The sequence below is a fragment of the Ailuropoda melanoleuca genome, chromosome 19 (assembly GCF_002007445.2).
Source record: "Ailuropoda melanoleuca isolate Jingjing chromosome 19, ASM200744v2, whole genome shotgun sequence".
NCBI lineage: Eukaryota > Metazoa > Chordata > Mammalia > Carnivora > Ursidae > Ailuropoda > Ailuropoda melanoleuca.
Genome location: NC_048236.1, coordinates 9,953,983 through 9,966,301, shown reverse-complemented (window position 1 = coordinate 9,966,301; position 12,319 = coordinate 9,953,983). Strand labels below are relative to the sequence as shown.

The window sequence follows — 12,319 nt, the reverse complement described above, 5'->3', positions numbered from 1 at the left end:
CAGCTGGATTTACCATGTTAAGTATAATTATAACTGCTATGTGCTACCACATTTATCCTTTTACTGTTGGAGGTCAACAGTGATGGTGCTGAGTCTCAGAGGTGTTTATTTTGGGCACTGTTAAAGAAATTACAGGTTTAGGTGGTAACTTGGTGATATCTGGAGTCCTTGGGTTTAAGGTAGCAATGGCCTGGTCCCGGTGATACACGCAGACTCCTGTGTTAATGTCTGTTTCTTTTTGTTACAGGCTCCCAGAATGTTAGTTTCTCAGTATTTAACAAAGGAAAGTAAGTAACTGGAAACAAGCAAATTTATCATCACCTTATATTATTGAGCTCTTTCTTGTCTTGCTTATTTTTTCGAATCTTTTGTAATGGAAAATTCCAGACATATAGGAACAGAATAGTATAATGAAACCCCCTGTACCCACTTGATTTCTTTTACTTAGGTGAATATAATTGTGTCCTACACACTTGTCTTGAGGTAATGTAAATGTTTCAATGCAATGACAGGATAAAATTGTGGGAATTAGGTCTTAAGTAATCTCATAATGCTGTCAGTTTAAAACAGTACATTGTTCCATGAAATGCATTGTACCATTCCAGGAAATGCCTTCTTCAAGATGGAAAGGATCCAAATTGCATAGAGTTTTGGAGAGTAAATAATGATTCTGAGTGGTTTCTGCATGCCTCACCTGTGTTCTGACACCATATAATTTGTCAGGGGGTTTCCTTAAAAGCAAACTCTCTAGTTGATATTCATCCCATTGTGGTGATAGTGACACATCACCTAAAGCTCACAGCTGCAGGTATGGAGGCTCTCTCTCTTTCTCTTGAATTTAGTGAGGAATAACACCAATATCTATTGAGAATTAACTACAGGCCAGCTCCTTACCAGGCCCTTTCACATTCACCTTTCCCTAACTTGTGATGCTCTGTAAGTAGGTATTATTATCAAAAACTTTCGAAATCACAAAACACAGGTTGCCCCATTGGTGTCGTTCTCTACTCATCAAAGGGAGCTGGTATCAAAACTGTACTAGAGATCAGAGGAGGTTGGCCCCCAATCTTCGTTTTAGACAGCCGATTTAAGAAATGGAATCTCGAATGCTTTTTTCATCTAAAACAGAACTTTCTCTTGGAAGGTCCATGGTACACAAGAATGCATGGCTGGTCAGTGCTAAACTGGACCTTTTCCTGTACCAGACATACTCAGGTACTATTGCCCTTCTCGCTGAACTTCTCACTCCCGCCCCCATGCCTCACGCAATGTTGGATCCTCCTTCCCTTTCTCCTGGCACCATTTGTCTATAACCATGAGCACCTGAAGCCGTCCCCATAATGATGGGTGACCCTTGGGTTTGGGATGAGAAGAAGTTGCTTGTGTGAGTGTCAGCTTTCACTGCTATATCAAAAGAGACTCAATCATAGACTTTATACAAAGTTTGTGGATACAAACAGAATGAAAGAAAGGAGGTCATCCTTGTTCTATGTTCTGAGAAATAACAGAAATGGGGTGGCCCCGAGAAGTACAAAAGTGTGTCTTTCCAGTTACTTTAACACCACCTCTGAGCATTCATCCAACAATTTATGACTTGCTGATATTGATGTTCAACTATGGTGTGGCTACCCAAACCTCTGTGCTAAAAAATGAATGCTGAAAATTGGAAACTTGCATGAAATTGCGAACCCAATTCGGCAGTAGGAAGTTGACCACTAAAGAAGGGTGCTTAGATCTGAGTCTCGACAGCGATCATAAAACCACTGACGATGTGTCTGTGAGGTAGGAGCACATTCCTGGGGCAGCAGGATTGACCTTCAGCAAAAGTGCAACAAATTGCATAGGCGGTGGGGCAAATGCCATTCACTCTCTAGATAGTCTCATTGTGTAAAAAGCTGAATTGCAACCCTTGCCTTTATTTTCTTGAAGCAGTGTAACTAGTCTCTGTGGGAGTCAGTTTGAAGATGTGCCCACGGGGATGGTGAGAGTGAGGGCCGAGAGAAGCGTAGCTGGGGCTTGCTGAGTGTTTTACATGCGATCGCAATACTTATTTAATTCAACTATGAGACAGACGGTGCTAGTCTTATTTTATAGATGAAGAAACAGACCCAGAGAGGCAAAGAAACCAAAGGTTTCGGTGCTAGAAAATGCAGATCCAGTTTGAAATTTTATGCACATAAGCAATATACAATGGAAAGTACACTCTCCTGGCCACCTGACCCAAGCTTTCTTGTGAGTGTGGCTAACACTATTGAACCCTGAATGCCACACAGGCTGACAGGTATCTCCAAGCACATAGCTATTTCACGTTTTTGGCACCAATGTCTTCTTGGGATGAGGACTCTCAGGCCAGAACTTTCTCAGAGCAGAGGAGGCTATAGGAGAGGGGATGTGGACAATGACATTTTGTGGACAATGACAGAGAGCTCCCAGAAGAGCTCCCTGAGGACTGGCATTCAATTACCCGTTGAGTTTGGTTAAGTCATTTAGGCTTTCTGAGCTGTAATTAAATATCCGTAAACTGGACAAAATGGTGTCTGTCCTAACTCCAAAAGCTGTCGAGAAAGGGAGATGAGCAAGAGTCTTGGGATTCATCTATAATTTTCCTCTCTTCTCATCTCTAACCCATTCATTTACCAGTTTCTGTTGGTTTTACCTCCTGTAGGTTTCTTGATATGGTTGTAGATTACTCATTGCAATTAGACCTCCCATCGATCTCTTAAAGATGTATCCACTCTATCTCTAAAACCACTGCCTCAATTCAGAACCTCATCATCTCTTGCCTGGCCTGCCACAATGGTTCCCAGGGACCCCGATTTGCCATCTGTCCCCTGCTGGTCCACGCTCAACATTGCTACCACCATGCCCTACACCAAACACACACCTTATGCCTCTCCCCTGCTGGCCACCCACTATAGGAAATGGTACCAGGTACCAGACTCTGGTCTCCTCCTTGTCTGCTTCTCCTGCTCTGTCTTTCCCTCTTATATTCCAGCAACACTGAAATGGACTTGAAACTCAACTTCTCTCCACACTCAGTCTATCACTTGCTTTATTTAAACACCCTTTCCTCCCTCTCTCTCCTTCACTTGGCCAGTTCTAACTCATGCTTTAAGATTCTGCTCAGGAGTCATTTCTAGAAATTTCGTTCTACTCCCCCAGACCCTCACTCTATTCCTAAACCTCCCCTGTGCACTTTCCTGTGCACTCTCTAATGTCACTAGCCCAGGATGTCATAGTTGTACTGTTTCCTGGGCAGCAGCGTTATGTAAGAAATGCCCTGATAAACTCCATAACCATTCATGATTAGCTTCTCTGTATCTTCAGTTTATTGGAGAACACAACTCCTCTTTTCCCTGGAGGGAATGGAACTTAGAACTGTCAAAGTTGGATCATAGGAGAGGAAAGGACCAGAAAATCTTATATTCTGGGGGACATGTGGCATATGACAGTGGGTTTTTGAAGCAGTCAGGAGACAGCATGGAAGAACAGGTTCGAGGTGGTGAGTGCACACAGCGGGAGGAGCCTGCAGGAGGGGAGGAGAGCAAGGCTTCTGAAGACCGTGGTGGGATTCATTCTTTTGCTTAGTGCAAACTGCAGACTCATATGGGTGAATGAGGCCTTGCTTGGTGCATCCAAAGTTGATTCCTGTATAATGTATCACCTACTATTCTGTCACTTATAAATTGAGTACTTGAGCTCTGGTGACAGATTTCTTAAGAAAGCATCATGGTATGTAGGGATTTCTGTTGATAGTGTGAGTGACTGAGTTCAGTCACTTTCCAATATTGATCCTATATATATTATACATATTGTTATAGATGAGTCCTTATATGTATTTTAAATGACTATTACTAGAAAAATTTCCATCCGTTGCTCATCTTAGAAAAGTTCAAGTAAAGAATACATTATTGATAGCCTTCTATTATTATATTATTATCTAGGTCACATTCTGGTCTATATTCGGAAGCTTACTTTTTTTTTTTCTTTTCTTTTGCAGAAATACTTTCAGTGTTTCCAGAAACTGGGAGCCTTGGGGGAAGAACAGACATCACAATTACAGGAGACTTCTTTGACAATCCTGCCCAGGTTACCATAGCAGGTAACTAAGGTGAAATGGCTGAAAATAGTTCCTAGTTTTAAATGCTATAGGAGATTATGAATCTCTTACAGCATGGAGAGACTGGGGGAAGCAATTTTTGCCTCTTACAACTCATGCCATGCTGCCCTAAGGTATTTGACCCGTTTCGTTGAGACCAGGTGGGATTGCAGTCCTGAGGAACAGGGTGTTCTGTGGACACACTCATAATTCATGGGCAATTCCCTCAGGGGTCCTCATCCTGGGAATGAAGAGAAGGGAAAAGTACAGCTGCCTCTTGGTCTACTCCTACTGAAAGGCAACCTTCTCCCCACCCTCCCTGCTTAGCCCTTTCTATAAGATGGAGTGGACACTCATTTGCTATGCAGATTCTTCTGGAATGACCTCTTGGCTAATCCTTTTGTGGGACTCTTCTAGGACCTTTTGTCCTGCCAGGTGGGAGGTTTCTCCAGTTGGCGACACCAAGGATGCAGGAAAGTGTCCTCATCATCTCATGTCATACTTATCCTCCCACGGTCAGCTGAGTGGTTGGGCGCATTCTCAGTGAATGGCATTGCTTTGCCTGGTTTTCTTTCTGATTACTATAAGCTGCTCTATGTCCCGTTGCCCTGCGCTCTCCCTTTCCTGGCCCCCTTCATTTGGGGGGACAACATTTGCTATGTTATCCACATCCAGTTCATTGCCTTAGAATAGGAGCCTGTCCACTTCAGTGTGGCCGTGTTGTCCTGCCATTACATCTGTATGCCTGTTTCTCTCTCTCTCTTTCTTTATCCATTTATCTAATTTGACAAATGCTCCTCAGGCATTCCATGTGATATTAGACACGTGTCTCCCAGGAAGATTGAGTGCACCACTAGGGCTCCAGGAAAAGGTGCGAGGTTCACTGCTCCTCAGGCAGGTAAGGAAGTCATCACCATGGCTGTTCAATGAACTCCAGTTATGACCGTGAGGGACTGGGAAGTAGAAATGAGTGTTTGCTGTCTCAGCTATTTGACTGGTTAGCTCAGTGAGCTCTGGGCCTGGGATACCACGGTCAGGTCTTTCCTTTCAGAGAGGCCCTTAGCTTTGTTCCAATGTTTTGGGACACTGCACTTCTAGTCCCCACCAGACTAATGGCCAGAGGGGTTCAGGGGAGACCTGACCTAGAAAGCATAACGGCAGTCAAGACATTGTAGCTACAGGTGGAAATGCCTAAGCTGCCACCCTCCACACTGTGGGTCGGTTGGGAGCCCATTGTCTAAGAAGACCAGAGCATTGGAGAGTCCTCCCTTGTGCTCATAATGACAGCAGCAGGCAAGGCCAGGGAGTGGGGCACAGTGGGGTGCATGTAAATGCCATTTCTTTTTCCCTGTGGGCGGCTGCCTGCTTCTTTGGGAATTCGGGATGTGTTGTGCAGTTGCCTCAAGTTTATGCCTGAAGTAGGCAGAAATGAGGAAGACAAGAAACAGGTTCGACTTGTTCTTTTCTGCAGATGAAAAGCGCAGCCCTGGAGCACTTCTCTGGAAGCTCAGGTGTAGTTAGGGACTAAGGGCGGTTGGTGCGTTACATAGCCTGGAACCACGGGCTGCCATCTGTATTCCTCACCTGCCCCACAGGGGCTGACTTCATGGTTCAGCTACAGACAGTGAGCTCAACTCCAGAAGCTCCTCACTCACAGGGAAAGCAACCCAGTGGGGGGAGAAGCCTTTCTCAAGAAAGGCCGTTCAGGTGTGAAAACACATGCAAAGCTTTGGCTGGAGCATTCTCCAGGTCCCAGACCTGCCATTTGTACTCAGGGAGAGCTCCCATCCAAGCCAACAAAACTACTGAAGCAGGTGATAGAGAGAATGTGTACTTCCTGTCAGGAAATAGAGAGCTGCCCCCTTCATGTGGTCCCTGCCTTAGCTACTTGGGTAATGGATGGTAGGATAATTTCCTGAATGCAGCTGTTCCTGGGAGTTAACGTCCTTTATGAAGACCTTCTGCAGTTTCTTCTATGAAAGGAGGACAAATTACTACATAAAGCAGTGATGCTCCATGGTCCACAGGGGATGTTTGGCAACAGCTGGTTGGCACATCAGAGATGGTAGGGGTGGTGCGGCTGGCCTCTCCTGAGGGGAGGTCAGGGGTGCCCCAAACATCTTTCCATGCACAGGACAGGCATCAAGACAGCTCTCCAGTAATCCAAGTGCTATATTAAAATATGCTCTTAAATTTCTGCTTGTTCCTTATCTATTTCCTTTTTTTTTTTTTTTTTTTGGATTTCACAAGGAACAACAATACTAGTTTGAAATAATAATAATTACCCCAGCGATCCTTTACTGAGTACTTACTATATTTCAGGCTTTTTGTGTATATATTTTAAGCTCCCTTAGTCTTTTCTTTTCTTTTTTTTTTGCCAGCATTATTAAATTGACTCATTTCCCCCCCAGCCTTATTTAGATACAATTGACATATAACTCCATCTCCCTCAGTCTTTGGTGCATGATCTCTGTTTATTGTTGTCCCCGTTTTGATGCACAAGAAAATGAAGGCATTAAGCAGTTTGCTCAAAGCTGCACGTGCGGGAAGTGGCAGTGCTGGAATCCGAATTCACAGGGGATGATTCCCTAGCTGTACCCTCAGTACGAGTTAGCATGCAATATTGATGGTGTCAGGGTTTGCTTAATATGAAACATAAGTTAATAAGTACAATATCATTGAAAATATCATGTACTGGCAGCACACCACATAATTTGTTCCACGTGTGAGTCCACAAATTAGAGCCATGATATGTGAAAAATTTAAGGATTGCTGATTTTCTGGGAAAGAGGGGTTGTAAGGAATAGAATTCCCAGGCCAAACTAGACCTTAAAAGATACTGAGGGGACATCTGGATGGCTCGGTCGGTTAAGCATCTGCCTTCAGCTCAGGTCATGGTCTTGGGGTCCTGGGATCCAGTCCTGCATCTGGATCTCTGCTTAGTGGGGAGTCTGCTTCTCCCTCCCTCTCTGCCCTCCCCCCGCCCCGGCTCGTGAGCTCTTTCTCTAAATAAATAAATAAAATCTTAAAAGAAAAAGATACATAAGTTCACTACTGAACAAAAGAAGTCAGTGCACATGATTATGTTGTCCTCCTTTACTCAATCATAGCAGTTGTTTTCTCTGTCAGTTCTCCCCATGACTGGCTTCTCTTTCCCTGACACTCCCATTAGAAGGGGCTCCCTACCCTTCTGTGGTCCTCTGAAAAGATTTCCCCTTACTGCTCCTTCTCAAGTATCTCTTTCCAAGAGGCCCAGTCCTACACTACGCAATATTTTCTGCTTTCAGAACATTTGTATTATCTGGAGAACCTCTCACATGACTACTCCGCCTGGATCTCCGATGACTCATCACTGTAGATAGTATCTGGATCACCTTCACTCTGTTATCTGAGGTAAAGTAGTTCCCCAGTTTGGGGACGAATGTCCTCCGATGTTTATGAGGTGTGCATGTCTTACAGGCAACCGAGGGCTTCTGTTTGAAGTTGGAGATGCTGTCGAGGGCTTGGATCTCACCTCAGCCACCCCTGGGTACCAGTGGCAGATTGTTCCTAATGCCAGTTCACCTTATGGATTTTGGTCAAAAGAAGGGCAGCCCTTCAGGTATGCTGTAGGAAAAGTGGAGCTCCTATCAAAAATGTCTTTACTGGCCTAGGTGAGACTAGGAGACAACAAGCCATGAGATTCCCAGGGGAGAAATTTGAACAGCTACTGATTCAACAGTAGTTTGACCACTATTCTCAACCAGTGTCGGTCATGCTAGTGCAACAAGCCTTTTATGGGTGCACATGAACTTTTGATCAATTGGTAAAATTTATATTTTCTACAAGTTGGTTTACAGTCTGCTTTGGGAGGTGACTATTAATTGGAACACTGAGCTGGATAAGCCAGGGGACTTGGTAGAGAGCAGGGTAAAACGTGCTGTAGGTACATGGCTAAGACGTGAAACCAATGCCAAAGAAAGAAGCAAGAATATGCCTTTTGGTCATTTGAAACAAGCACCCAGTGTCAAAGGTCAACCCAATGGCTGGCACATAGCCGGGGAAGCTATTGTGGTCTCCAAGAGACATTTTCTATAGCAGCAATGGCAATGTGGTTATGGTTTTCCTATTAGTGTTGTTCTGAGTATTTTTAATCCCTTCAAGGACATGGCCAAAATGTGTAATATTCTTAAGTGGTCTTAAAAATACAAAAAGTTGAATTGCTTAGACACACTGTTTCCTTCATGTGCCCTCAGCGTATATACAGAGGGATGTATTCTTTACCATGTGATGGATCTCTCTTCTCCTTTCAAACCTCTTCTCAAAGAGGTTGGTCATGACCCCTGAATGTGAATTCCAGCCATTCCGTGACTTCCTCCAAGGATTTGGCCATTTAAAATTTCAACTCAATTGTGGAATGAAAGACTTTGTTCCCCGTTCAGGGAATTTCAGACATCAAAGAAGCCAAGAAGGGAAGAAAATCTGTGAACAGAAAAGAGTAGTCTCTATTGTCCCAGAAGTCTAACTAACTAGGTATTTAACCACCAATGTATAGTTTTAAAGTGGCAATCGTTGTGGTTCCTTGTGGCACCTAATGATACATCTTTATCATGGTTTTTGAGAAACATCAATAATGTTCAAAGGAAAACCTTTCAGCTGTGTTCAGTGTGTGGGGGAGTGTTAGGGAGAGAGTCAGANACTCTATTCCTAAACCTCCCCTGTGCACTTTCCTGTGCACTCTCTAATGTCACTAGCCCAGGATGTCATAGTTGTACTGTTTCCTGGGCAGCAGCGTTATGTAAGAAATGCCCTGATAAACTCCATAACCATTCATGATTAGCTTCTCTGTATCTTCAGTTTATTGGAGAACACAACTCCTCTTTTCCCTGGAGGGAATGGAACTTAGAACTGTCAAAGTTGGATCATAGGAGAGGAAAGGACCAGAAAATCTTATATTCTGGGGGACATGTGGCATATGACAGTGGGTTTTTGAAGCAGTCAGGAGACAGCATGGAAGAACAGGTTCGAGGTGGTGAGTGCACACAGCGGGAGGAGCCTGCAGGAGGGGAGGAGAGCAAGGCTCCTGAAGACCGTGGTGGGATTCATTCTTTTGCTTAGTGCAAACTGCAGACTCATATGGGTGAATGAGGCCTTGCTTGGTGCATCCAAAGTTGATTCCTGTATAATGTATCACCTACTATTCTGTCACTTATAAANCCTGAAGACCGTGGTGGGATTCATTCTTTTGCTTAGTGCAAACTGCAGACTCATACGGGTGATGAGGCCTTGCTTGGTGCATCCAAAGTTGATTCCTGTATAATGTATCACCTACTATTCTGTCACTTATAAATTGAGTACTTGAGCTCTGGTGACAGATTTCTTAAGAAAGCATCATGGTATGTAGGGATTTCTGTTGATAGTGTGAGTGACTGAGTTCAGTCACTTTCCAATATTGATCCTATATATATTATACATATTGTTATAGATGANGTGTAGGGATTTCTGTTAGTGTGAGTGACTGAGTTCAGTCACTTTCCAATATTGATCCTATATATATTATACATATTGTTATAGATGAGTCCTTATATGTATTTTAAATGACTATTACTAGAAAAATTTCCATCCGTTGCTCATCTTAGAAAAGTTCAAGTAAAGAATACATTATTGATAGCCTTCTATTATTATATTATTATCTAGGTCACATTCTGGTCTATATTCGGAAGCTTACTTTTTTTTTTTCTTTTCTTTTGCAGAAATACTTTCAGTGTTTCCAGAAACTGGGAGCCTTGGGGGAAGAACAGACATCACAATTACAGGAGACTTCTTTGACAATCCTGCCCAGGTTACCATAGCAGGTAACTAAGGTGAAATGGCTGAAAATAGTTCCTAGTTTTAAATGCTATAGGAGATTATGAATCTCTTACAGCATGGAGAGACTGGGGGAAGCAATTTTTGCCTCTTACAACTCATGCCATGCTGCCCTAAGGTATTTGACCCGTTTCGTTGAGACCAGGTGGGATTGCAGTCCTGAGGAACAGGGTGTTCTGTGGACACACTCATAATTCATGGGCAATTCCCTCAGGGGTCCTCATCCTGGGAATGAAGAGAAGGGAAAAGTACAGCTGCCTCTTGACAAAGGTCTACTCCTACTGAAAGGCAACCTTCTCCCCACCCTCCCTGCTTAGCCCTTTCTATAAGATGGAGTGGACACTCATTTGCTATGCAGATTCTTCTGGAATGACCTCTTGGCTAATCCTTTTGTGGGACTCTTCTAGGACCTTTTGTCCTGCCAGGTGGGAGGTTTCTCCAGTTGGCGACACCAAGGATGCAGGAAAGTGTCCTCATCATCTCATGTCATACTTATCCTCCCACGGTCAGCTGAGTGGTTGGGCGCATTCTCAGTGAATGGCATTGCTTTGCCTGGTTTTCTTTCTGATTACTATAAGCTGCCCTATGTCCCGTTGCCCTGCGCTCTCCCTTTCCTGGCCCCCTTCATTTGGGGGGACAACATTTGCTATGTTATCCACATCCAGTTCATTGCCTTAGAATAGGAGCCTGTCCACTTCAGTGTGGCCGTGTTGTCCTGCCATTACATCTGTATGCCTGTTTCTCTCTCTCTCTTTCTTTATCCATTTATCTAATTTGACAAATGCTCCTCAGGCATTCCATGTGATATTAGACACGTGTCTCCCAGGAAGATTGAGTGCACCACTAGGGCTCCAGGAAAAGGTGCGAGGCTCACTGCTCCTCAGGCAGGTAAGGAAGTCATCACCACGGCTGTTCAATGAACTCCAGTTATGACCGTGAGGGACTGGGAAGTAGAAATGAGTGTTTGCTGTCTCAGCTGTTTGACTGGTTGGCTCAGTGAGCTCTGGGCCTGGGATACCACGGTCAGGTCTTTCCTTTCAGAGAGGCCCTTAGCTTTGTTCCAATGTTTTGGGACACTGCACTTCTAGTCCCCACCAGACTAATGGCCAGAGGGGTTCAGGGGAGACCTGACCTAGAAAGCATAACGGCAGTCAAGACATTGTAGCTACAGGTGGAAATGCCTAAGCTGCCACCCTCCACACTGTGGGTCGGTTGGGAGCCCATTGTCTAAGAAGACCAGAGCATTGGAGAGTCCTCCCTTGTGCTCATAATGACAGCAGCAGGCAAGGCCAGGGAGTGGGGCACAGTGGGGTGCATGTAAATGCCATTTCTTTTTCCCTGTGGGCGGCTGCCTGCTTCTTTGGGAATTCGGGATGTGTTGTGCAGTTGCCTCAAGTTTATGCCTGAAGTAGGCAGAAATGAGGAAGACAAGAAACAGGTTCGACTTGTTCTTTTCTGCAGATGAAAAGCGCAGCCCTGGAGCACTTCTCTGGAAGCTCAGGTGTAGTTAGGGACTAAGGGCGGTTGGTGCGTTACATAGCCTGGAACCACGGGCTGCCATCTGTATTCCTCACCTGCCCCACAGGGGCTGACTTCATGGTTCAGCTACAGACAGTGAGCTCAACTCCAGAAGCTCCTCACTCACAGGGAAAGCAACCCAGTGGGGGGAGAAGCCTTTCTCAAGAAAGGCCGTTCAGGTGTGAAAACACATGCAAAGCTTTGGCTGGAGCATTCTCCAGGTCCCAGACCTGCCATTTGTACTCAGGGAGAGCTCCCATCCAAGCCAACAAAACTACTGAAGCAGGTGATAGAGAGAATGTGTACTTCCTGTCAGGAAATAGAGAGCTGCCCCTCTTCACGTGGTCCCTGCCTTAGCTACTTGGGTAATGGATGGTAGGATAATTTCCTGAATGCAGCTGTTCCTGGGAGTTAACGTCCTTTATGAAGACNCTTCCTGTCAGGAAATAGAGAGCTGCCCCCTTCATGTGGTCCCTGCCTTAGCTACTTGGGTAATGGATGGTAGGATAATTTCCTGAATGCAGCTGTTCCTGGGAGTTAACGTCCTTTATGAAGACCTTCTGCAGTTTCTTCTATGAAAGGAGGACAAATTACTACATAAAGCAGTGATGCTCCATGGTCCACAGGGGATGTTTGGCAACAGCTGGTTGGCACATTAGAGATGGTAGGGGTGGTGCGGCTGGCCTCTCCTGAGGGGAGGTCAGGGGTGCCCCAAACATCTTTCCATGCACAGGACAGGCATCAAGACAGCTCTCCAGTAATCCAAGTGCTATATTAAAATATGCTCTTAAATTTCTGCTTGTTCCTTATCTATTTCCTTTTTTTTTTTTTTTTTTGGTTTTCACAAGGAACAAC

The 12,319-nt window shown here is 44.6% G+C and overlaps 1 protein-coding gene across 1 annotated transcript in view; it reads left to right on the top strand.

The window, feature by feature from the left end:
- Window positions 1-12,319, top strand: part of PKHD1 (PKHD1 ciliary IPT domain containing fibrocystin/polyductin) — a 453,280-nt gene that overhangs the window by 28,016 nt on the left and 412,945 nt on the right. Inside the window, exons 11-14 of the mRNA XM_034648265.1 lie at window positions 248-287; window positions 1,145-1,215; window positions 4,001-4,102; window positions 10,739-10,834. Of these exons, the coding sequence (XP_034504156.1) occupies window positions 248-287; window positions 1,145-1,215; window positions 4,001-4,102; window positions 10,739-10,834 (309 nt within the window). The remainder of the gene's footprint in view (window positions 1-247; window positions 288-1,144; window positions 1,216-4,000; window positions 4,103-10,738; window positions 10,835-12,319) is intronic.